Source organism: Corapipo altera, unplaced genomic scaffold (genome assembly GCF_003945725.1).
Source record: "Corapipo altera isolate COAL_440 unplaced genomic scaffold, ASM394572v1 67, whole genome shotgun sequence".
Lineage (NCBI taxonomy): Eukaryota > Metazoa > Chordata > Aves > Passeriformes > Pipridae > Corapipo > Corapipo altera.
In genome coordinates this window covers 1,337,317-1,361,880 of record NW_020884906.1, presented here as the reverse complement: position 1 = coordinate 1,361,880, position 24,564 = coordinate 1,337,317, and the positions used below count along the sequence as shown (strand labels likewise).

General features: G+C 40.1%; 1 protein-coding gene across 1 annotated transcript; it reads left to right on the top strand.

Annotated features, from left to right (window-relative positions):
- Positions 1-1,561: 1,561 nt before the first annotated feature.
- Positions 1,562-24,216, top strand: CHFR (checkpoint with forkhead and ring finger domains). Its single transcript, XM_027652148.1, has 18 exons — positions 1,562-1,640; positions 2,041-2,185; positions 4,266-4,365; positions 9,465-9,574; positions 11,119-11,178; positions 11,332-11,544; positions 12,030-12,245; positions 12,542-12,698; positions 12,927-13,081; positions 13,583-13,745; positions 14,636-14,778; positions 15,131-15,250; positions 15,568-15,651; positions 16,346-16,416; positions 17,319-17,406; positions 17,584-17,691; positions 18,780-18,852; positions 21,039-24,216. The coding sequence occupies exons 2-18, from the start codon at positions 2,053-2,055 to the stop codon at positions 21,079-21,081; spliced, it is 2,037 nt and encodes a 678-aa protein (XP_027507949.1). The 5' UTR covers positions 1,562-1,640; positions 2,041-2,052; the 3' UTR covers positions 21,082-24,216.
- Positions 24,217-24,564: the final 348 nt, after the last annotated feature.

Sequence of the window (24,564 nt, the reverse complement as noted above, 5' to 3'; positions counted from 1 at the left end):
AGGGTATTTTACAGACAAATTCTTTTGGAGGAATGCAGACAGTTAGGTCTCAAAGAACCATTTTTTCACAGTATTGTTACTAAGGGAAGAGTTATAGGCTAAGGTCAATAACACAAAGCTCTTAAGAACATGTATCAATTTTGACTTACATGTCTGCCTACTTTTTTTTCCTGACCTGAGGCCCATGCAATTGAGAACTGAGCAATACTGTGTGTTAGATATCAGTTAAAACTGCAGACCCAAAAACTGCTGTATTTTACTAATTTTGCTTTATCAGTGGTGCCGTGCAGCTCTCTTGCACAGCCTGGAGTTACTGTGAGATCTGTGTAGCTGAGGGGATCTACAGGGCTTCCAGGAAAGGTTAAGGTAAAAGCAAAATCTGAGAGCTCGAGCCTGTGAACCAAGTAGGAGTATCAATGCCAAGAATTGCAAATGGTTTTGTTTTCATTATTCTGTTTCCCTTTTCATGTCTTCTGTCTTCTCATTTAATCCAGACTTCAAAATCATTTGGGTGAAGGGGGAAAATAGGGTTCGCTGCCTCTGTACGTCAGGGAAGAGAACCAGCGACCAGCAGGGACATCCAGGAGAGCTCAGACTGTCCCTCCTCTGTTTTGATGAACTTAACACTGTTTGAGGCCTTCAGAGGAACACGATAAAGGAATTCACAACTGGAATGTTGCTAGTGATAGTGTGCAAAAGGATCACAATCTGTTTGGTTAAGGAGCCACTTTATGTGAAGCGCTGATTCGCCTAAAAAATGATGGTACATGTGATACAAATGCCCCAGGGGAAAAAACCCCAAACCAATACAGAGAAACAAGCAGATCAATAAGTGGGTAGTAGTGGGTGATAGTGTTTTACACAAAGGGGAAAGGACCTCTTATTTCTGTGTGTGTTTGCTGGTTTGGGTGGTTTTCTTGCTGTTTTGGGTCTTTTCAAAGCTACTTTCCAACTACTGAAGATGAGGATGGGGATGTTGAAATGAGGTGGTTGATGGGGCAACAAAGAGTAAAGTGACAAGGTGCAGAAAGCTCTGTCACCTGCTGTCTTCCACAGTAACGGCAGGTTTGGGTTTGGAAGAGCCCCCTGAGTGAAACTGGGGCTGTCCATGCGTGAACCCCATCAGTGGGCACTGATCCCGCCTCAGGGGGATCTTGCTTTCTAAAGCCCGTCCCTGGAACACCAAGTACGTTCCTTTAATGTGGCCGCTGCTGGCAAACTAATAACTCTTCAACATCGAGGATCTGAACTAAATTTGCTGCACGTGGTGACACGCGACCCCGCTGTCGGGGGACTGGCGGCTGCCGGCGCACACCATCCTCTGTGAAGGAATCCACGTGCCCGCACCAAAGATGGCGGCGAGCGCCTTGTCCCGCCTGCGAGCCTGCCCTCACCCAACATGTCCGCCGGGGCGTCCCCGCCGCCTCAGCCCCTCGGCGGGCCCGCTTTCCCCTATGGGCGGTGGCGCGGCGCGGCCTCACCGGATGCGGAGCCGCTCCGGCCGGCGCGTCTCGGTGGTGGGCGGCGGAAGTCCCGCCCCCCACGGGCGCGCTGGCCAATGGGCGCGCTGGCCCCGCCCCGCGCGCATCAGCTGATGGGGCGCCGTCTGTTGACAGGAGCCGCCCGGGCCCGGCGCTGGAGTGAGAGCGGGGACGGGAACGGGGAGGGAGCGGGGACGGAGCGGGGGCGCCGCACCCCCGGGCATCGCCCCTGCCCGCGCGGGGGAGGGGGCGGACGGACGGACGGACGGACAGACAGACAGACAGACAGACAGACGGAGCCGCCTCAGCTCGCTCCCCCCCGGGCGGGGAGCGGCCCAGCGGGGTGGGGGCGCAGGGAAGGCGGTGGGCTGGCTGCGGGGGGCCGAGGGGAGGGAGGGAAGGATTTCCAGCCCCGCACAAAAGGAAGCGGCCGGGCAGGGGCCGGGGCAGCCCCCGGGGGTGCGGGGCAGCGGCGCGGGGGGCCCGGCCCTTCCCCGAGCCCTCCCCGGGCGCTGCGTGATGATGGGGCGTGGGTTGGCTTTGTTTGTGTTTTTGTCAGATGTGAATCCAAATGGAGCGGTCGGAAGGAGGCGAGCAGAGCCAGCAGCCGCAGCCCTGGGGGAAGCTGACCCGGCTGGGCGCTGAGGGGGCAGAGCCGCACGTCCTGCTGCTGAAAAGGGAATGGACCATCGGGAGGAAGAAAGGTGGGACAGAGAAGAGAGGTGTTCGGGGGACAGCAGGGATACCCCCTCCTGGCCTTTAAAACACAGCAAGGTGCTCTGAAACTAGTTGGGTTTGGTGCTTTCAGCTCTTGGAGGTGCTTGCCAGGCCATCCCATATTCCTAATTTACTTCTTGGTCGTGTGAAGTAGTTTTTCTTGGTTATGTGAAGAAGTAGTTTCATGCTGACCTTTTTTTTTTTCACTAACTTGGGACACTGGTGCGTTTAAAGTGAATACGCCTTTTAGGTTGGTTGGCTGTGGCACTTTGTACAAATAAGGAAAAATGGTTGTTGATTCAGGAGAGTTTCTGTGCACCAGCCCTGTTTACATTCTCATTTCGTTTCTGTGGTTAAAATAAGTTGGAACTGCCATGCAAAATGCTTCTGCTTCACAGAAAAGAAAACACCCACATAAAAGCCCTTAATTCTTCTGGCCATATAAAGGCTGCCAACAAGTACTGAAAGTTTCTGTGAGTGTGGATTTGAAAACTTTATTCCCAGAGTCTAAGGCTTTTACTGTGTGCCTTTATTTTAAAGGATTTCGTGCTTACTGTATATGAAACAATCATTAAAGTGTTTTAAGTTTTTTATTCTGCCCTGATAGGAGTAATTTTCTTTTTCCTGTTTATCAGTTCAAGCAATTTGGCTAATCAGTCACATCCTGTAAATAGTCTTGAACAAACACCTGATGCTATAGCTCTGTTAGAAGTTCAGATAGTGTTTTGTAAGAAAAACGTTTTGCCAATTTACATTTGGTGATAGGTATTGAGATTGCTTATCGTTAAGCCATTGGTAAATTCTTCAAATTGATGTCTAGTTGAGAGTGATCTTGCAGAAAAAAAAAAAAGATGAATTTTTGCATTTTCTTTTGCTTTCATAACTATTAGCTGATGTATTCATAAAATGAATGGTTACAAATTTTGGGTCGTAAGTACTGCTTGTAAAATCTTCAGGAGCATTAGAATTGCTTGTTTAGAGCATTTTGTCCTTCTGCTGCCATGTGACAGTCTAACTCTGTAAAACAGAATGGAAATGGTGGCATGCTTCTGAATCAAATTTAGTCTGCTTGCTTTCAGTGGGTTTCCCAGCATCACAAGTTGTGTGGGGACAGTAGTTGTTGCTTCTTCCTTGAATATTATGAGTAGACTGGTGATGAACCATCCCCTGCACGTGTAGTGGCTGCTGCTTTCCTTCTGGACATGTTTGGGAAGGCTGAGATCAGTGCACCCACAGTGTGAATAGGTGGAAGGGAACCATTGTTGTTAATTGTAATTCTTGGGTAAGCGAGTGCTTTGAGTAATTTGTGAGAGAGGTCAGTGGGAAAACTGAGTGTTGCCTTGAACATTCAGCATTAAAGTGAAGTAAAAAGATGAGATCTGGTCAGAGCCCTGGAGTCATAGGTAGGAAGGTTTCTATCACATCAGCATTGTCATGACACTTCTCCTGTGTATCCATAAATCTTAGTCCTGGATTTGAGATTCTCTTCAGCTTTATTAACACAATAGTGTTGTCAACAGCAATGAGGAAAATTTTCCTATTTAAACACAAACAGAAGAAAATGGCTGTAAGATAGGAGAGTGATACTTTTCTGTTTATCAGCTCTTGGTTCCTACTACTCCCCCCAGTATACCAGAATGAAACAGAAGTTAAATCCAATGAAACAGTGTCACAATGATGTGGGAAAACAGCTGGGTGCTCTGTGATATGTGCCTCTAGGATTTGGATTGAACACTTCCAATGTTTGTGAGTTTATTTCTGTACAAGTCTCGAACAGAGTTATTATAATTTGTTCTCCATCTGTGAGGGCTACAGCTGGGGGGGGAAGGGAACTGAAACATCTTCAGAAGTTTGAAATAAGTTTATATCAGCACATGGGTCTATCTCACCATTTATATTTCTGTACCACACTGTAGACTGTGTTGCTGCCTATGTGACAGTAGAAGTTTTGAACTATTGCAGATGTACATGAGTCAGTTTGTGTTGCATTTATAGCCATGTAGAATGCTGATCTGACTGTGTAATGTGTATTTTTAAGCACACTGGAAAATCTCCTTTCTTTTTAAGGTTGTGACTTATCTTTCCCCGGCAACAAGTTGGTGTCTGGAGATCACTGTAAAATCATAGTGGATGAAGAATCTGGTCAAGTGTCATTGGAAGATACAAGGTTGGTTCTTCTGTGAGCTTCTAATCTTGTCTTCCCTTTAGTCTGTGAAGAAAAATCTTGTTTGTTGCTTGAGGCATCAATAGCTGGACTTGCTCAAATTTACCAAGACCTTCCTTGTACCAGGTGACCCAAAACTAGATGTGATATTTAGATGTTGACTAATGAATTCCAAGTAAAGGGGAATAATAACCACTTTGCTTGAGTTTCAGCCTGCACTCCTGTTAATCCAGCCCAGTGTGCTGTAGGCCTGCACCCCTGCCAGGGCAGGCTGCTGACTTAAGCCTAGGCAGAAGTCCAGGGGGTGAGATCTTGTGCTTAGTCATGAGATCTGCCAGGAGCCCTCTCTGGGCAGTCTCTAACCTGTTCTGTTGAACGTGGTTCTTCTGTCCCAGGCACAGGACTTGGAGTGTCTGTGTGGAATGCCATGACATTCCCATCAGCCCATTCCTCTGGCCAAAGTGCTCCTGGGGGCAGCCCAGCCCTGCCCCTGCTTTCTTGTCATCCACAAACTTGATGAGAGTGTATTTCCTCTCCTCTTCAAGGTTGTAGCTACAGGTATGTCCAGGATATCCTGGATAAATTCCTGGAGGGATTATACTCTAAGAAGCTGTGGGACAGAATGCTAAATTATTGGGAAAAATAGAAGGCCTAGCTGGGATATCTAGGAAATGGCTTATAATTGTCATTCTCCAATACAATCCTAAATTTCAAGATGTTTCAAGCAACAAATCAAGCCATATTGGCTATCATGACAGTCTAAGAGTGTAGCTGTAAATCTAAGCTTGAAAAACTCTCCGTGGTAGAAATGGTTTAGACCAACATTAGGATAAAACAAGCTAAATAAATTGTGCATAATGCAGAAACATTCCTGCCTACTTTTTTTTTTTTTTTTTTTCCCCTGCCCACCCCCCGAGGCAGAAAGTGCAGCTAGTAGACAACTAACAAAGCCAAATTAAAGTTAATTTTCTGTGATATATTCATGAAAAGGTGAGGCTTGTTACCAGGTAGTGTAGCAGAAGGGCTGCACCCATGGAGTACTACCAGGGAGCTGCTGGTGCCTGGTACACCCCTGTACATCCAGGAAAGAGGAGTAAGATCCTGTGTTCTGCCTCCTCTGAGTTGCTGTGAAGTGTGGCTGCCATTTGCTGAATCGAGAAACCAAACCTGCACAAGACTCTTCTGGGTCTTGCAATGTTTGTGCCAAATAACAGATGAGTTCCAAAAAATCAAGCAGGCTGAAAGAAGATGATTTTTGAATGTTTGGGTTGGCAATACAGATGCCCAGAGTCCCAGAAAAATACTGTAATGTCAGCATTTTCTTCTCTGAAGTGGAAAACAGTTTGGAAGCATTGCTGTGGTCAAGCTCAGATTTTTCTGGTGAAGAGGAATGCATTGAAGGAGGCAGCGGGTGTGGGACAGTGGGACTGAGTGGACTTTGTTTCTGTACTGTGGCTAACCCAGAGAGTATAATCAGATATATGCAGACAGGCAGCATTGGTTTCTATCTCCCTGTTAGCATAGTGAGTTCTTGAATCTACTTTGGAAAGAATTACCATAAATTTGCAGGTGAAAGAAAGTGTGCAGAGAACTCAAAGTTGTTGAGCAAATAGAAGTTTGGAAGTAACAGAAGCCAAGAGTTAGCAAATAGTACAATAAAATACTCCCAGATTCGCCCTTTTTTGGGATATGTTTCTGCTTTATTTTCCAAACCATGCACTAGTTGCTTTATTCTTCTTGAAAGAAAACAAATTATACAAGCTGACCTAACACAGTGGAGGCAGCAGTTGGCTTGCCCCAAGTAAAAGCAATTGTAAGATTCTCCATTTTGAAAAAGAAATTTTGAAGGCAACTAATGTATTTTATTTTTAGACCTCCTCTTTTTATCTTCTAGGAATTGTTTTTAAAGATTGTAAGTAGTAAGTGATGTTTCAGAACAGAAAACTGTTTACCCAAGGCTGATATTTCCTTTCTGTGGGTAAATTGGAGGTTGATCTGCAGTTGGTGTCCTTTCTGCTACTGACTTCTTCTCACCCTACCAGTCAAAACTATTTCCATGAATGTTACAAGAATGGAAAATTACAGTACAGACAGGATCCTGCACCTTAAAAGATTTCAAAACTCATTTAAGTTTACAGTGTGTTCAGTATAATATACATTTAAATGGCTGATAACTATTGAAACTATTAACCCAGAAGCTTTAACATAAATCACAATCTTTTCCTGGATGGGAGTAATTATTAAAAAGTAACAGACTGGTGTTTTTTTTGGAAGGATACCAAGGTATCTTGCAACACCTTGGTAATTCACCTACTTCAAAAGTGAGCCTGTTCTGAGTGTTCACATCAATTCTGCACAGCAGTTGGGATTGGGAAGTAAAGGGAATTTATGGTTCATTAATGAAACTGTAGAGTCATCAACCACATTGGAATTGAGTCAAGGCCAGACTGTTTTTTTTTCTTCCACTCTTTAGAAAAGTGACATTGGGACCATTTGTGACATTGTTTCACAGCGCAGACGATTTATATCTGATAGTGCTGTTTTTCATCTCCTCTTGAAAAATTGTACAGCCAGTTGGCCTCAATTCAATATTAATTCTTAATGAATGGCCTTCATATTTGGGATTCTCATTGTAGTTTCTACTTATTTTATGGAAACCTTAATTTGAAACATCAGAGGAATGTGCAAATGTCACAATTTATCATGTGTGTCTGGTTGAAAAATACCCACAACATTAATCTGAAATGTCACCATATCTGTTAAAAGCCCCATGCTAAAGCCTGAAACTGGAAATGAAAAGCCAATATAATTATCTGGTGCAGTTGGATAATTTTTTCCCCTTTGATTATTGGCTGAGCTATAAATACAGCTGATTCAGTTTGCTAATGTAATGAAGAAAAGCTTATGGTTTTCTGTGTTAGGTGATATCAGTTTGTTCCTCCTTCATTTGGGTCTGTGTGTGCCAAGTAATTCATTAGGCAGCTCTCACTGGAGTCTGTGTAATGCAGAACTGAAAACATTTGCCTGTTTGTAGTCAGTTGGATGGTCAGGGTGTTGGGTAGGTATTTCTGCAGCTTGCTTTGTGAAGCCAAGCCTGAGTGGTCACTAGATGCGTGATGTTTGGGGGTTTTATTCTTTTCTTTTTCCAAGAATACCTTAGTTGAGTTATTGTCCCCCAGAACCATCTTGGAACTTTGCAGTCATGACAGAGAGATTTCATAAAATACATCATTGTGACATATTTCCCCCGTGTTTAGTGAAATATTTGGGCTAGGAATTGCCTGTAGAAGCTAAACCTCAGTAAGAGACAAGTCTTGTTACTTGAGTTTAGCTGTCTGATTACAAAAGAAGGTCTAGAACTCTTAGGGCATGTGGGAGGTTCATGCTTTGTTGTGCCTTCTGGAAAGGAGGTCAGATTTGATGTTTCCTAGTTTTGTTAAAGGACCTCTGACAGGTTCTAGAGGTTGGTGTAAGCTTTGCTGCTTCTTTGACAATTGAAGGAGGCACAATCTTCACTTCAACATAAGCTTTTTAATATGTTATCACTACCATCAATGTGAAATTAAAAATGAGTGTAGTTCCTAACAGACTGGCTAAAATTCTTTTTTCCTCTTAATTGCTAAACTTTGATATTCATTTAGTGATTGCTCTACTGGTTCTTTGCTCCTCATGTCTTTCAGGCAAGTCAACATCTGTATACCTGAGGTTAAAAGACAAGCTTAAAATGGTTTTCTTGCTTGTGGGAAAAGCTTGAAGTTTCTTTAATAGAGCAAATACCAATATGACCCAAAGATTTTTGTTTGTTTGTCAATGTTTAAAGTAGCATTTTTATTTTTTTTTTGTGATCATTTATGTTGGATTAGTTGATGCAACCAGGCAGATAGTGAAGGACAGTGGATGGTGAAAGCAATTGCAGCAGTAATGCAAGAACTAATACCTAAGGGCTTGCTTTCCCTTTGCTTTTTAATGTCATGATTTTGACTCTGTGTCCAAAAAAAAGTCAACAATACAAAGTTCTAGTTTTCTTTCTCTGCTCATGTTACTAAACGAGAAGAGAATTTTCCAGTTTGCTTTTCAAAAGGAGAAGCAGTGAGAAGGGAAGGCACTTAATTTCTAAACAAGCATCCCTGTCTAGGGAGGCACTGCCGTGTCCTGGGCACAGGTGTTGCCTCCAGGAGGTGGCAGCACAGGTTTGCTGTTATTTCGTGCTGCAACTCTGCCGAGGGGGGAAAGCACATATTTTTATTTGGTTTATATTTGATACCACTTGCTGAGATTTTGAATGGCTGAAGTCTGAAACTCGAAAGTGCTGCAGCCCTGAAGGAGACTTATTGCAAGCGAGCTGGAATTATTCAGTACTTGAATAACTTGGTTATAAAACATTAGTAGCTTGTGTGTACAACATCACCCACAGTAAAGGAGGTAAAGAAAATAATCGTCAATGCTCTGCATTTTCCTCTTCCCCAGTTTAATTTCTTCTACAAGTTTTTGATTTTTTTATTAGTATCAAAATAATTAATTCCAACTCATCTTCCAATATGCATAACTTTTTTCCACCTTACTGACTTCTCAGTTTTGAATTGCAAACAGTCCAAGTAACCTCAGAATTTTAGTTTTTTCACTATTTGAAGGAAGAGGGGAGAAAAAATAATGCAGCGTGGCATCCGTAAGTGCACAGGAAAAGTTCCTTTGTCACAGGATGTTTTAGAGGATTCCCAGTGTTAATTGGAAAACATAGCCCAGAACTTTTTGAATAGAACTCCTATTGCCCTTTAGGGTTTTATACTTAAAGGGTGGAGATTATTGTACAGAAACAATCCTCTAATTGTTTTGAGAGTTGGGCAAATATCAGGGGTCTTTTTTCTGCCAACTATCACCTCTTTACCAGTAGCTGAAAATGAGCTTTGAAGTTTCAGTAGCTCTGCATTTCTGTCTTTGGGAGAATTTTTTTGTTTCTGGACTTTTTTTTTTTTTTTTAATCCACTTACTTTTTGGGGGGTAGCCAATAGTTTTTCTTCTTTAAAAGTACCTGGTGTTTTCCTTTCCTTCTCCCATGTAATTACGAAAACATTTATGCTGTTATCTTTTCTTTATCTTTACAGTACTAATGGAACAGTAATTAATAAACAGAAAGTGGTTAAGAAGCAGACATACCCATTACAGACTGGGGATGTGATCTATGTTGTTTACAGAAAAAATGAGCCAGAGAACAGTAAGTGAATATTTGTTAAATGGTATACTGAGTCATTTTCTTTTGAGTCATGAGAGAAAAGAAATATCAGTGTAATTAAAATAGAATTACTCAATTATAAGAGAAATAATTTGCTAATGTTTAAAAACAATTCTCTAGAGAAGAGGTCATAAATGTGCCAATTTTTGCAGAGACAAGTCTGAGCAACTGTCTGAAATTGAAATGTGCCTAGAAGTAGTTTTGGTATAACTAATGCATGGAGTGGTAACTAATGAGGTTCTGATCACATGTCCAGTGCTTCTTTTAGAAGTCAAATTGCTGGGGTACTTAGTGATACTTTATATATCCCAGTGAAGCAATTTTTGGCACCAGAAGGAAAGGCTCCAAAAGCTTTTTGTTTTGTGTGTGGCTTTTTGGGGGTTTTTGGGTGTGTTGGGTTTTTTTGTTTTAAAGAGATAAGAGGCAAAATAGCCAGGGGGAAGTGGGGAAAGCCCTACACTGTAAGTAGAATTAGTAAACCTGGAAAAATATTCTAGATACATACATACCACTGAAATACTTCCTTTCTGAAGTTGCTGTTAATTTATATATAGACAGATCAGACAGATTTATGCTGTCTGATGCAAATGTTACATGAAGCAGTGCTAAGCTGTATTTTTCTGTCTGTATGGCTTGTTTATCTCACAGATCCTTTCTAAGTTGGCACCATTGCACTTGATGCTACTCAGATAAAATCACTTAGGCGATTTTCCAGGCACTTTGTAATGAACTGAATCACTGATTTCTGTGTGGGTTAACAAGGGTTTGAATTACCAAGCCTCTGGTTTTGCTTTTTCGTCTTCGAAGACAGAGAAGAATTCAGATTTGATGTGCCTATTTGGCCATTCTGAGTAGTTCTGAAGGAGACAATATTCTAAATTCTGATCAGAAAAGGAGTTGCTGCAAACTAAGAGAGTCTTTCTTGCTTGGAGGTGGTTGGAGATGCCAAAAGTAGCAACTTAGGGGAATCTTTGGAACAATATGAAGTAAGATGGAGAAGAAAAGGATATTATGGATTTAATTTTATTGATAGATTCTAAATTAGTTTCTGGGTGAAACTTATGGCATGTCCTAATATATGGCATGTATTTTTGAGTTCATGTATCTCATAAAGAAATGAAATAATACTGATTGAAGAAGTTGAGGAATGAGCTCAGAAATAACGAGCTTCTTCGAAGAACTTTGATTCAGTATGAGTAAAAATACTGTTTGTTCAGACACAGAGCAGATTTTAGGTTTAAGAAATGATTAAGCCTCTGGTTCCATGGCTGGCACAAGTTAAACATCACACAAAAGCTGCTCTGCCTGGTTTCCTGAGAAGAAAAGATCTTGCTGTGCTGCTCCTAATTGCCTCCTAAGTAGGAGTATTAACATGGTGCTGTTGAGGTGACCCCTCATTTGCCTCTTCCATTGTCAGACACTTTGGGGAAGCAGCCACTAGTGAATAGAAGTTGTTTATGTGAGTTGTTTATGTGGGGGTTAGCAAATTTTTGTTTAAAGATTGTGATAAATATTATCTCTTTCAGATGTTGCTTATCTTTATGAATCCTTAAACACAAAAGGTGATGCAACTCAAGAACCAGTAGGTAAGGAAGTAATTCAAGATCCATGAAGAGGAGTTAAGCTCCAATGACTAATGTAACCCTCTTGAGAGAGTTTGATTCCTTGGAATTTTGAAGGCATGATATGGTGACTGTCACACAGATATTTTTCTTTCCTTTCCCCCCTTCCAACTGTAGAAGTTAATGTAGAAAACCAATGCCATGTGACCAAAGATACCTCAAGTACAGGAAGAAGTAATGATGAGACCCCAATTACCTCATCACAGTCATCTACTCAGTCTTGCTATGAGGAACCACAGCCATCTACTTCTACATCTAACCTCTTTAATGCTTCTTCTACCTCTCTTATTGAGTCTGCATCTGTTCAGCAGGATAATCCATCTACATCTGGTAAGAATTGTGTCAAGTACTGAAATTTTGATATCCCATCAACTGTTATTCCAGTTTTGAATTTTAATAAAATGATCTATTACTCCTCTCTGGGTCTTTAGCATTTGCTTTGTAAAGTTCCAGTGAAAATACCAGGTGGATAAGTGCATTTTAACTTTCTCTCTATGAGCAGGCAGGGGTAAATCCTAATGGATGAGTAAAGCAATTGTGAGTCTTAAGAATAAATACTCTACAATTTAAAGAGGAGTGGGGATTTTAAGTAGGGTTACACAACTAATAGGCTGTTTCTCCCCAGGTCTTGCAATTAGTCAGATTGGTTCAGAATGTATTTAATAAGTTATGCAGACATTGCTTTTCTGCTGCCCTTTTTCCTGTTCAGATGTTTGGATTGATGCATTTGCCTCATCAGGGTTTGAGTAGCTTTTGGTTTCACATGTCCTGTCTCAGTATTAAGCCATGTCCTTGTTTCTGTTGTTATTTTATAGGCTCGCAATCCCCAGTTGTCACTCCTGTGCCTGCTTTCTCCATCTCAGAATCTGGGTGTGTAAGAGCACTGCACAACAAACACGAAAAGCTGGATATGAATGTTGAAACTTCTGCAATCCCTTCAGAAATCACTGACAAAGAAGAAGCAGAATCGGATTCTCAGAGAACAAGGGAGGAGGAAGGTTTGGAACCTGCAAAGAAGAAACTAAAAGGAGGCAAGTGTACTACAGTATTGTGCAACCTAACCCCCACCCCCTCCAAACTGAATTAGAACAGCTGTCATCAGTCCTTCAGTTTGTTTCTTGCTTCTTCTGGTTTCTGGTCCAGCGAAAATAATGTCTTCAGTAGCAGAAGCTGTTGTGTATAAAGCAAGAACCTCTAGTGGGACCATTGCCAGTGAACAGTGAATCAGTGTATATCTTTCAGGTCTTTTTTTAAGTACTTGAATAAAAATAAATAACTTATTAAAAGCTTCAAAAACTATATCCTGTGGAATCTTCTGTCTTTGTAGATGAAGACACTTGTCCAGATCTTTCACCAGCACCTCCAAGTGAATGTATAATTAAAATTGGCTCTGAAGATGCAAAAACATCAAATGTGAAACCAGATAAGATGGAAGAAACATTAACTTGCATTATCTGCCAAGAACTGCTGCATGACTGTGTAAGGTATGTAAGAGTGACAAAAGCTGTAATCGTGTGGTAATAATGCCCAAAATTCAGTGACAACTGTTTGAGGAGGTCAGGATAATGAGCATTTTCACAAGCTCTTCTGAGTCCCCTTTCCCCCACCTCATCTATATAGTCAAATCAATGCCAAACAGTTTTTTTGAGTGTTACGAATGGATCTGAAAAAATGAAATATTTATGTTTTGACTCCATTTGTTTGTTTTCCAGCTTACAACCCTGTATGCATACTTTTTGTGCTGCCTGCTACTCAGGGTGGATGGAAAGATCTTCCCTATGTCCAACTTGTCGTTGTCCGGTAGAACGTATTTGTAAAAATCACATTTTGAACAACTTGGTTGAAGCTTATCTGATTCAGCATCCAGGCAAGTTGAACAGTGTGTGTGGCAGAATCCCTTGTATTTCACACATGATTTGCATAACTGATACATGCTCACACTGGTTTGTACAGTACCTGTGTGTTTTATCACTGCTGTTTTCTCTGACATGGTTGTAAGAAAACAAGTGTAGTTAATGTGACATAATGACTCAGGGAAGGTGATATAATACTGTAACTGTGTATCTAAGAATTTAATTTGTTACTTAATTAAATCCACATTCAAGTATATTTTTCAGAGGTATCTGATATCCTTCTTGTGATTAACTTCAATCATGGCCTCTTGAAAGGAAAACTTAGGTTGTCTGATAGTACATTTCATTAACAGAGAGGGGAGTTTAACTAAGATCTTCTACAGCTCTCTAATACAAAACCAAGTTTTATGGAAATGGGAACACAGTAAACAGAGCTGTGTTAACAAAGTAGGGTGCGGGTAAAGGATGTGAGGTGGGTTTTTTTTGTTGAAATGTGGATTTGGTTCTGGTGCCAGATAAGTGCCGCAATGAGGACGATGTTCGCAGCATGGACGCAAGAAACAAAATTACCCAAGACATGTTGCAGCCCAAGGTGCGCAGGTCTTTTTCAGACGAGGAGGGAAGTTCTGAAGACTTATTGGAATTGTCAGATGTAGATAGTGAGTCTTCAGATATCAGGTATGTCTACTTTTAGGTTGTGCTCTGAATTAGATGTACTTATGTTTGGATAAGCCCACAGACTGAGCTAGTTTCACAAATGCTGTTATTGCTGGTAGTGTTCCCGTGATCATTGTCAGAATGAATCTGAGTTTTTTTGTTTTCAGGTAAGTTCATTCTTAGCAGTAATTATCTTGGCAGTTCTACTGGCCATCCTACTGAACCTTGAGCATTAAAAAAAAAAAATTAAAATTAGAACTTCCTAGAAGTTCAGCAAGATTCAGTTTGTGACCAACAGTTCTATCCTGAACTGTGCAACAGCTTCATGTGAGATACGTGAAATTACCTTTTCCACTTATAAATTGGCTTTTGCTGTAGAGAAGACAGGTTTCTGGCTAAGATCTTGTCAGGAGGTAAAGCAGTCCATGCCCTGTGAGTGCAGCTGCAATGGTTGTACTTTTTTATGTGTCTGGAATGCTGCCTTCACTGGGTGTAAGGTACTGAGGCAGCTGATGGAGATTCCCAAGTACCAAAATATCTCCTCTTTATTTCCAGCAGCAAACACTTTTTGGTCACTGTCTGGAGGGGAACAGAATTCTTCATGTAGATAATTATTCCAGCTTTGTACCTCTGTCTTTTGTTCATCTCACTTTCGGTCACATTGAGCGCTTTTTTTTTTTCCCCCCTCCTTTTTAAAACTGCTACTATAAACCCCCAAATTTTTATCTGTCCAACTGCAGCAGCCTTCACAGCTGTGAGGTACTGAGTTATGTAAACTTCCATCTGTTACTGAATGAGGAAGTTCCTAATTTAAACTTTGAGAGTCTAACCAACCTTGTCTAGCATACAGATGTAAGTTATATTTGTGTTTGTTCAGTGTGATTTCCTGTGACTTTATTTTATTCTTTCAGTCAACCATATATAGTGTGCAGACAGTGCCCAGGGTATCGAAGACACTCTGTTCCAGCTGTGCCTGGCACAGGCCAGGAGACAGAGGCAGGAGGAATGCAGGCCCTGGGGGATGCACCATCAACATCTGCCAACTTCCCTGCAGGTCAGTGTCACGGCATCATCCCGGGAGTGTGGGAGTGAAATACTACAACTCATACAACTGTTACAGAATCACAGAATGGTTTGGGTTGGAAGGGAGCCTGAAAGATTGTCTCCAACTCCCCTGAACTGAGGAATGAGCTGTGTTATAACACTGTACTAAGTTATGAACTAATCAAGGTCACTCTCATGGTACTGAGAGTAACACCATCACACCAGTGTCTTTGCAAATATCATGACATTTGACTCTAGTTTTGAGATTTTTGTGTTGTTAATATTCACTAAGACTCCTAGTCCAGATTGCAGTTGTGTACCTTGTTCAGTCTATCTTTTTTTTCCCTTTTGAACTCCTCTAGCTGTCCAGGAATATGTGTGTCCTGCTCAAGGAAGTCATGTAATATGCACCTGCTGCTTCCAGCCCATGCCTGACCGCAGAGCAGAGCGTGAGCAGAATCCTCATGTTGCTCCTCAGCAATGTGTGTACATTTTTCATCTTATTGCTTTAAATCTTGGCTACGGAACTAACTCTCTCCTTACTTTTTATTAAACTTAAATTTACTTTCAAGACTGTTTTTTAGATGAGTTTTCTATATCTGAACTCCTGTAGAGACAGAGTAAAAGAATCTTCTTTTGTAGAATTTTATTCCTCTATAGAATGTATTTTAAATGAGAGAGTTGTACCTTTTTTAAGCCAAGTTTATCAGGGCTCTGTTGTTATTGCTTTATAAGAACAGTAACTGTTGAATTTTGTTGTGTGGAGGTCCTTACAGGGATTTTCTTTGTTATTTTACAGGTACAGTTTGTCTGCAACCCTTCTGTCACTTGTACTGGGGCTGCACTCGGATGGCATGTTTTGGCTGTTTGGCACCATTCTGTGGTATTGTGGAATAATCTGTTTCTTATGAGCCTGCTCACTTTGCAATAATGTCTGTCTTGAATTTTAGGTAATTTAAGAAATATACATTAATTTGTAGCACAGTCATGCAAAAAGAAACAAGAGCTGTGTCCTCACAGCACAAACACAAAAAATTCAAGTGGTATGTGTCTTAACTCAGAGGGTTTCACGTTGTGTCTTCATACCAGATTGGGCTTAGAAACTACACTTGTTAAGCACAATGTTTTCCATATTAAAAATATGGTGTATTTCAACCTAGGAAGAGAATCATACACTGAACATATGATGTTCACTGATTAGAAAAGAACCTCACCCTCTTAAACATGCAGACTTCTAAAACTTAAGGTTTTAGACATTTTTCCCAGAACTAAATTGGAACAGTTGGAATGGTTTGGCTGCAGTTTGAGGCTAATGGAATATACCTTAGTAGCACTGTGAGTTTATGCAGCTTAGTTGTAGTGTTTGTGGACTAAAGGTGAAATTGTAAAATATCAATGTCTTGTCTTTGCTAATGGAAGTTACATATCACATGAAAATGTTGAATGTAGTCCTGTGCTTGGTGCTCACATGAGCCTGTGCACGTTATTTCAGGCAACAGAAGAACCTTCAGAAAATGTGTGAGGGCCACGGGGGTGGGGGAAGAAATAGTAAATTTTCTTCTTCTTTTTCTAATTAGAAATAAATCTTGGTGATAAGTGTTTAGATGGAGTCCTAAATAACAACCACTACGAGTCAGATATCCTAAAGGTAAGTTTAACAATCTTTGTGTGTGATAATAACAAATGTACAAGGTTTAAGATGTACTCACTGATAAAATTAAAGTGTTGTGCTGCCCAACAGTTGCAGTGGCAGCTTTGTGTCACCTGCAGAACCTGATTCTAAAAGGCAGATTAAATGAGCCCCGAGCAATCAGCTGGAGCAAAGTTACAGTTTGCTGTGTCTGCCTTGGAAGTATCTTGGAGTGTCACTGTCACACCTGTCTGTGTAAGAGGGCATCAATTAACAACAGCAAAAATCACTTCCCTGGAATCCTGGTGTTTATTTTCTCCAATGTGTATGCCTGACAGGTTCCAAGAAGGCCAGAATTCTAGACCTGGTTCTGAATTTGAGTTTAAATGACTGGTAGGCACACTGCAGAGTCTAGATATGTTTGGTTGTTTTTGTTGGGGAAGCCAGTTTCTAAAGTCTAAGGTGTGACATCCAAAATATTAGTTAAGAGAAAAACAATTCACTAAAAATATGCCAGGAAAGCAAGGCTTGTTAAACATTCTGTCCCAGACAAAATTTCACGCTAAGTTGCATGGAAAAGATTTTGCTTATACCATAGCAGGGTTACCTAAGTTATGTAAGCTGTGTGAAATCTTGATTTGGGGCAAAGGAGAGTGTGACTGATGTGAATCTAATTGCAAACTTCTGGCAAAAGTGGGGGTTGTTCCTGAAAAAAAAAAATGTAGTAGAAGGTTTTATTGGTGGTCTGAAAGTATCTTGATAATTAAATTAAATATATTTAATATTTACTTGTAATTAGCATCAACCCATTTTGAAAATGTAGTTAGATCTAGATGTGGAAATATTTGAGAATAAATGGTTTGGTTACTCTTTAAGGTTGAAGGTTTTTCTAGGTTAAGCACTGAAGTTGCTCTTTTCAGGATTACCTGGCATCCAGGGGTCTGACGTGGAAAAACATGTTAAATGAAAGCCTCTTAGCTCTTCAGAGAGGAGTTTTTATGTTGTCAGGTATGTGCTGTGTTCAGTGTGCATGTGTGTAACTCCTTGTCTGTACATAACTCTAGTGTAATGTTACCAGGAGGTTTGGACTTCTGTGTGCATGGCAAGTGCTGTCCAGCCTCTTCAGTTCCATCTGATTTCTCAAGGCTTACACTGACACTCTGCACAAACTGGTTTTGCCCCCAGATTACAGAATTACTGGGAACACAGTGCTTTGCTACTGTTGTGGCCTTCGCAGCTTCCGAGAACTCGCCTACCAGTACAGGCAGAATATTCCTGCTGCTGAACTGCCAGGTGGGGATTGTTTTGCACAGTAAGGGGGGAAAAGTCACTTAAAGTTAAGTAACATCAGTTTTATCTTTGTATCCGTGTTCTCCTGGCCCTTTCATGTAGCCCAGTGCCAATCTCCCTACAGGGCTAATATCTTCTGATTGCTTTACTTGTCAGCTGCTAAGCTTGTGTGTAGTTATTGTCAGACTCCTGAATGGAACCTTTTCTTTCAGGATGATTTCTCATCTGCAGAATAAGTGTATCTGCAGAGCGAAAAGAGAAAGTCAGTAAAATCCAGGATATAGTCAAGAGGAACCAGTTGCTGTAACTGAATTTATTTTCCCATTTAAATATATAAAATGATGCACCTCTTGAACAATTCCACATTTTACCAGCTCTCAACTAGGAACAAGAATGCTTTCATTAACTAATTCTAGATCTGTTTGCATTTACAGTTTTAGTATAAAATAGCATGCAGCCAGCTGTACCTCCTTCAGACCTAAATCATTTGGAACAGAAGCTGTTCCAGCAGTTTGCTTTCAAGTATTACTTTTGTCCATGTAATTCCTGTTGTTAACAACAGCTTCCCTTTCTTCAGCTGTTGAGAAATCTGCTTCTGGTACTGTGCAGAATGAGCAACAACCTGGTTTCTCCTTAGTGTTGCTTTTCAGTTTAGGATAACGACCTGCTGGACAGCTGAGTTGTAATGTATGTGAAACTGAGGGGAAAGCAACAAACTCTACCCAAATTAATAATTTTTCTCTTGTATGGAAATGTATCTAGACAAATGCCCAGTGTCTTTAACTGCCAAGTCAGTCTCTCTTAAACTTAAAGGTAAAACTTCAGTTGACAACACCGAGAACCAAATCCTTCCATCATAAGTCTGCATGAGTTTCATATTCAAAATTAGTTTTTTGTCCTTCATAGAGTGTTTGCTTTGTTCCCAGTAAGGTGAACCAGTGTAGTTGTACAGGTGTTTTATGCCAATCCTGCCTTGTTTCTCTACAAAGCCTGCTCTGATGAGTAACCTCCATTAGCAGTGGCTTAATAATCTCCATCACCTCATTAATGACCTTTTAATAACTGTGGCATTTCATTTGCTCTCCCTGCAGTGACTGTCACATCCCGTCCCGACTGCTACTGGGGGCGCAACTGTCGAACTCAGGTCAAAGCACATCATGCCATGTAAGTCAGACACTGCACAGAGTGAGTTTGGTTTGTGTTTCTTTAAAAAAAAAAACACTAACAACAACCCAAAAAGCAACCTTTGCCTGCCAGGAATTGTGTGAGTAACACTGTTGCAGCATAAGGCAGAACTGGGTGAGCTTTGGGGATTTTGTTGTCATTTTTGTTTTTAGCACAGCTTTGAAATGAGCCCTTTGTGCATGTCAGAAGGGCACTGCCAGCACTTGTAAGTTGATGTAACCCATTGCTGACACTTCTTGAGTCTATTTTTCCACCCACTGGAGTGGAAGGAGTGCCTCTTTTAGTGAAGTGCAGCTTACATTGAAGGGATAAATTGGTGGGAATAATTAGCAACAAGAGAAGCAAGAGAAGCTTGGAACATGTAACATAAACCACAGCAGGTTCCTAAGCAGTTCCTGGTTTTGGAGGAGTTTCTAGATCTTACAAACCTGACCCAAGGAATCTGGCATGTGTTGAAAATGAAATACTGAGCCTGAAGAGAGATTAACCCTCTGCTTCTCAAGGGTTTTAATCCAGGGCACTCAGACTCTTGGTATCTGGTCACTTATAAGAAATGTTTTTCCAAAATAAATCAAGCTTCTTGATTAAAAAAAAAAAATCAAGGCCACTGTTGACCGATGCAGTTTTATTCTTATGAAAAGATGCACATGTGGAATGACAAATATTAAAGACTCGTAAAACCAAAACAAAAATTTTCTACCTAGGAACCAACTGGTTCCAGGGAGGGTTGAAAAATCCTTCTTGCTTTATGAATAATTCTCTAAATGCTCAGTGCAATTTAAGATAGAGGAGCAATTATCCCTTTTTCAGAAATTGCCCTAATGAATAGTAGATTCTGCAGTATCTTTCTAATGTTGCAATGTACATACACACTTAGCATAATTCCTTTAATATTTCAGGTACTGTGGGTTGAAAATAACCAGTCTGTACATCTCAGGCAAGCAGATCATAAGACAGACTTGTAAAATATTCATCGGCAGTCTCTTACAAATTCAGAGGGTTTTACCAAATAACTTTCAAAAATAATTTTGGATTTAAGCTGCAGATGTAATTTGAAGTACCCCAGCTATCTGTAACTTCACATTACAGGACTGTCTGTGTTCCCAGAGGAGATTCTGTTTTGAAATGTTAGAGTTAATTCAATATCAAAGTACTCACTGTGTGTCTTTGGTCATTTTGTGGGGGATAATTTCATCTAGAATAGAAATGACTCAGGGTTTTTCTTTCCTTTTTTTCTTCTCTTTTTTTTTTAATTTATCTTTTCTGTCAAGCATGAGCTGTTCCTAGAACTTTACTGGCTGCTGCTCTTAGTTCCTAAAATCCACAAAAGCAAACAGTCTTGTCATACTACTCCTAAATACCCGGTTAAGTTTTTTTTAATTGAGCTAAACTGTTTTGCTGAGTAGTTTCGTTATGTCAGCAAGGTTTCTGTAATCTTTGATCTAATTCAGCAAGAGGAGGAAAATTCGTGGTCCCCTTGGCATCATCTCCTCCCCAGGTACACACACACTCAGCACCCCACTCCTGTGTCAGTTGTGTGTCAGGGGACACAAAACCCCAGTCAGAGAAAAACAAAGAATGAACAGTGAGAGGTTTTTGAGAATTGGGAAGAAGTGCCTTGTACAAAAACTGTGTTATCTGTTTAATCCCTGAAGACAGGCTTGCCATTCCCATAAAACTTACATAATATAGGCTGAGGAAAAACTTTTTCTTTCCAGAAGATTCTGAGCCATTGAGAGAACGCATTTGTGTTGAGATGTATCCTCAGCCTGGTTAATGCCAGTTCTTAGTGACTGGTGTAATGCTGTCTGCTAAAAATTACTAATATCTTGCAGGGGAAAATTAATTCACCAGCTCCTGTTTTAGTTGCCTTCTGGGTTTAAGTATGCAGAAGTATAGGGGAATGTTTAATAACAGGGCTCTTGTGTGCACAAGAAAACTAACAAGGGTTGGGCACGAGAGATGTTGAAAATCCTGTTGCACATAACATGGTAGTAGAGTACAACACAAACAGGTTCTGAAAAACAGGTATTTTAGTGTGTGAATGTTCTGCTTTAAACTGTTTGACATTTAAAATATCTTGTGAAAGATGATGACTTGCTTTTGTTGCCTGACTTCTGAGAACTTTTGTTGAATTTTAATACTTGTTTTTATTTTATTTTCAGGAAATTCAATCACATTTGTGAGCAAACACGATTCAAGAACTGAATACCTGTAGTCTGCAGAGGGGGGACAAAAACCTCTTACACTGCTTGTACAGTTTAAGGTTTCAGGGGATCTTCTCAGTTCCCCCATAGCAGGGAATCAATAATTTTTGCATCAGGTAGTCTGATGTAAAATTTTTAATTTGTAGAATTTTACAGCTGTACGTGAATAAGGTAGATTTTTTTTTTTTCCCAAGATAGTCCAGCAGGCATTGCATTCCATCCTCATGACTACAGTGTCCCTGTGTCACTTCAGTGAAGAACACGAACAGAAATCACCCCCACAAAACCCAGCCATATCTTGGGATGACCTAAGAATAAGGAGTGTATTTGCACTACTTGTGGAGAAACTAAGGAAAATCGTTAGACTTAAAATAGAGAAGTTTTGTAAAAGTATCTGATGGGTATTTCAAGAGCCATTAATATTTAAGAAGGAAATTGTCAGTGGATATTTGTAACTGCATTTTGTGGTAGTCTGATCTTTCGTTGCTGCCCATTGCATTTGGGCTGGAAACCACATGAATGCTCATTCAGAAAAATCCATCCATTAAACAGCTGTTTCAGCTTAAAGCTCCTACCATATGTGCAGTGTTACAGTGGAAGTAGGACAGTTTCTTTTCTTAGTTTAGACATGTTGATGTTTTTATTCACATGAAATTACAAAAAGAGTTGCACAAAAGTTTGAAAATCACGTTTAAAGTTGGGGTAATACTTGAAGCAGAACAGACTTCTGCTACTATTACTTCTGTATTGTTTTATATCAGAAGACCAAACAGTGCTTTTGACATAGAGCAGCCAGTAGGACACACTGGTTCCTTTTTTTTGTATTTCTTTTTTGGTTTGATACCGTGTGCTAAATATGTACCTCTGCAATGCAGCTGTTCTCTAGCATGCATACACTGGTGAAAATGTAGAAAAAGCTATAATTTAAAACAGAATATAGCAGCTTTACTGGAAGGAACAATCTTACACAAAATAAGTCAGTTTGGACAAATTGTAGCAATATGGAGGCATTTCTGGATAGGGATAGAGATAGGGATGATGAAGGGGAACACTGGTGTCACTGACATAATAAATGTAGATATTTTTTTTCATGCCTTCTGCAGAGCTCGTTTAGGAGATGTCCCAAGTGTCATTAAAAATAAGAAAAATCCCCCTCCTCCCCCTCCCCCCAAATTGATATGATCTAACCTGTTTCATCATAATCTGATTTACAATGTTGACAAGCCTCAACTGGGACCAATTTTTCTTTTTACATCACACCTAGAAGAGTGAAGCAGAATGAGAAGAAAGCATACCAAGTTACCTCTGTAGATACCATGTTGTTTTTGAGTATGCCTTATTTTATGAGCAGGATTTATACTTGGGTGTTAAAAAGTGCACACACGATATCTTGTGATATAATGGAGCACAAATGATGCAGCACATCGTGTCTACTGGTTGCAGTGAATTAAACAACTATTTCCAGCAATGCACATGTTAATATGAATGCTAATTAGAATTATGTCTTTCTGTTCAGATTTTTATTTTTTAAAATAGCTGTTGCAAGGATGGGTCTGTTGACCATGCCTGTATGCTATTAAAATACACTTTGGTGTGGACTTCTTTTCCTAATCTCTGGGCATTTTCTCCTGTGAGTAGGATTGAAGTTGGATCTGGAATATTACTTGAAACTTCTTTTAACAACAACAGTGTGTTTCTGTCTTTTAGTATTATTAACAATGTTCTATTGCTTCTGTATTTGTATTTTATGTTTAGATTTTTTAATGGTTATTGTATCTTCTCAGGACAACCATTCCCAGCTGGTTTTGATCTCATTTTCATCTCTGGCTGTGCATGTAGCAAATTAAGTGCAGTTGTGGAGATCAAGCCTTTGCACATTATATGCAGAAATGTGCTTTGCATTCCCATTCACCACTCCCACACCCCAGATGGGTTTTCAGCATAGGCTTGTCCCTGTTCTAGTGTTCAGGCCTCTTGTGCTGAAGTTTCTTTGTTGGTCCAGAGTAATGTGTCTGCAGTACAATGTACGACCTGCCTTGCACTTACTCGGGTTCTGTTTGTACAGGGGTGTTTTGTGTGACTATAAGAAAAAAAAAACTGGGGGGAAAACCAATCAACAGAAGTTGTGCTTAACATCTAAACTACCTGTGCAGTAGATGCTCTTCAGATTCCTTTTATAAACCCCTCTTCCTTTTCCCTGTCACAGGTCATTAATCTGCCTTTCTATGCATTTAGGGTTGCGGTAGTGCAATGGAATGAAGGGATTCTTTTATTTTTTTTTTCATTTATATTGTACCAGGAAGAGATCAGAAATTAACTTGCAGATAGGGAGGGTGAATAAATCCTGATCTTTATATGCTCTTAAGTAAGTAAGAGTATCTGTCATGGGTATTACATACTCTACATTAGACCTTTTCAAATGTATGTTTACCAGGTGATAGTTAATGTGATAAATGTATGAACTATGCTTGGTGTAATTGTTTAAATACTGTAAAGGTGCAGCATATTTTTAACCTGTCTAAAGCACATCCCCACCTCCTTTATAAGAGATGTTTGGAAGCTGAGCATGAAACGTGGTAGAATAGCTGTGGAAACCAAGGTGCTTATGATAGGATTTGACATAGTGGTGAACAAGGTATATAGTCTCTCTCTTTGAGGAAGTTCTTTTATAAAGAAGGTGGAGAGTAGTTCTTCCAGTTCTCTTTTGTGATTTATTTTTTTCCTGAACTAAGAACTTATTAATTAAAAAAAAAAAAAAAAGTTGTCTGTTTCTGTTTCTCTTGTGTCTGTCCCCTCCCCACAGAAATGGATGTAGGCAGCACTTTGCTAATGCCTGGTCATGAGCATGTTAGTTAGTTGAATGCTGGGGTTTTACAAGTGAATATCATCCCTGAACTTGTAGTTACTGAAAATTACAGGAATTGGTGTCACATGATATTGCAAAAGGTCATCAGTTGTCTCTACAGGATTTATAATGAATAAGCAAAATTAAGATGGCTTCAAGATGCTAACAAATAAAAAGGTTTGCTACTTCTTAGAAAGTAGATGCTATTTTAAATTCTTGCAACACCATAAACTCTGAAGTGACAAGCATTATACCACTGTGGACTTAACAGCAGGTTAGAGGAAATGATTGTCATATTGTGTTCATATTTGCAACCATCTAATTTGTATAAATTGTAAGGTTTCAAATGGCTATTGTTAATAGGACTTTTTCTGAATAGAACTTTTCCCTTGCTGAGTAAATAGGAGGACTTGTCTGCACCCTGTTGTATCTGAGGTGGAAGACTGATGCCAAGGTTCTTAAGCTTCAAATTGCAGTTCAGCATCCCAGGATTTTTGTGCTGCTGCCATTCCCATACTTGTAGCTGGAACCAGTTTAATGTTTGTGGCTAATCTGTGTTACTGCTCTTAAACCAGCAGTCATTTGTTCTTCAGACTAAATTTAAATGAAACTCAAATAACATAAAAGTGAGAACACTGT

Bases quoted from the DNA above. Each gene is read 5' to 3' on its own strand.
- CHFR (XM_027652148.1), top strand. From the start codon at position 2,053: ATGGAGCGGTCGGAAGGAGGCGAGCAGAGCCAGCAGCCGCAGCCCTGG. The intron at 2,186-4,265 runs GTGGGACAGAGA...TTTCTTTTTAAG, and splicing joins GACCATCGGGAGGAAGAAAG to GTTGTGACTTATCTTTCCCC. The intron at 12,246-12,541 runs GCAAGTGTACTA...CTGTCTTTGTAG, and splicing joins AAAGAAGAAACTAAAAGGAG to ATGAAGACACTTGTCCAGAT.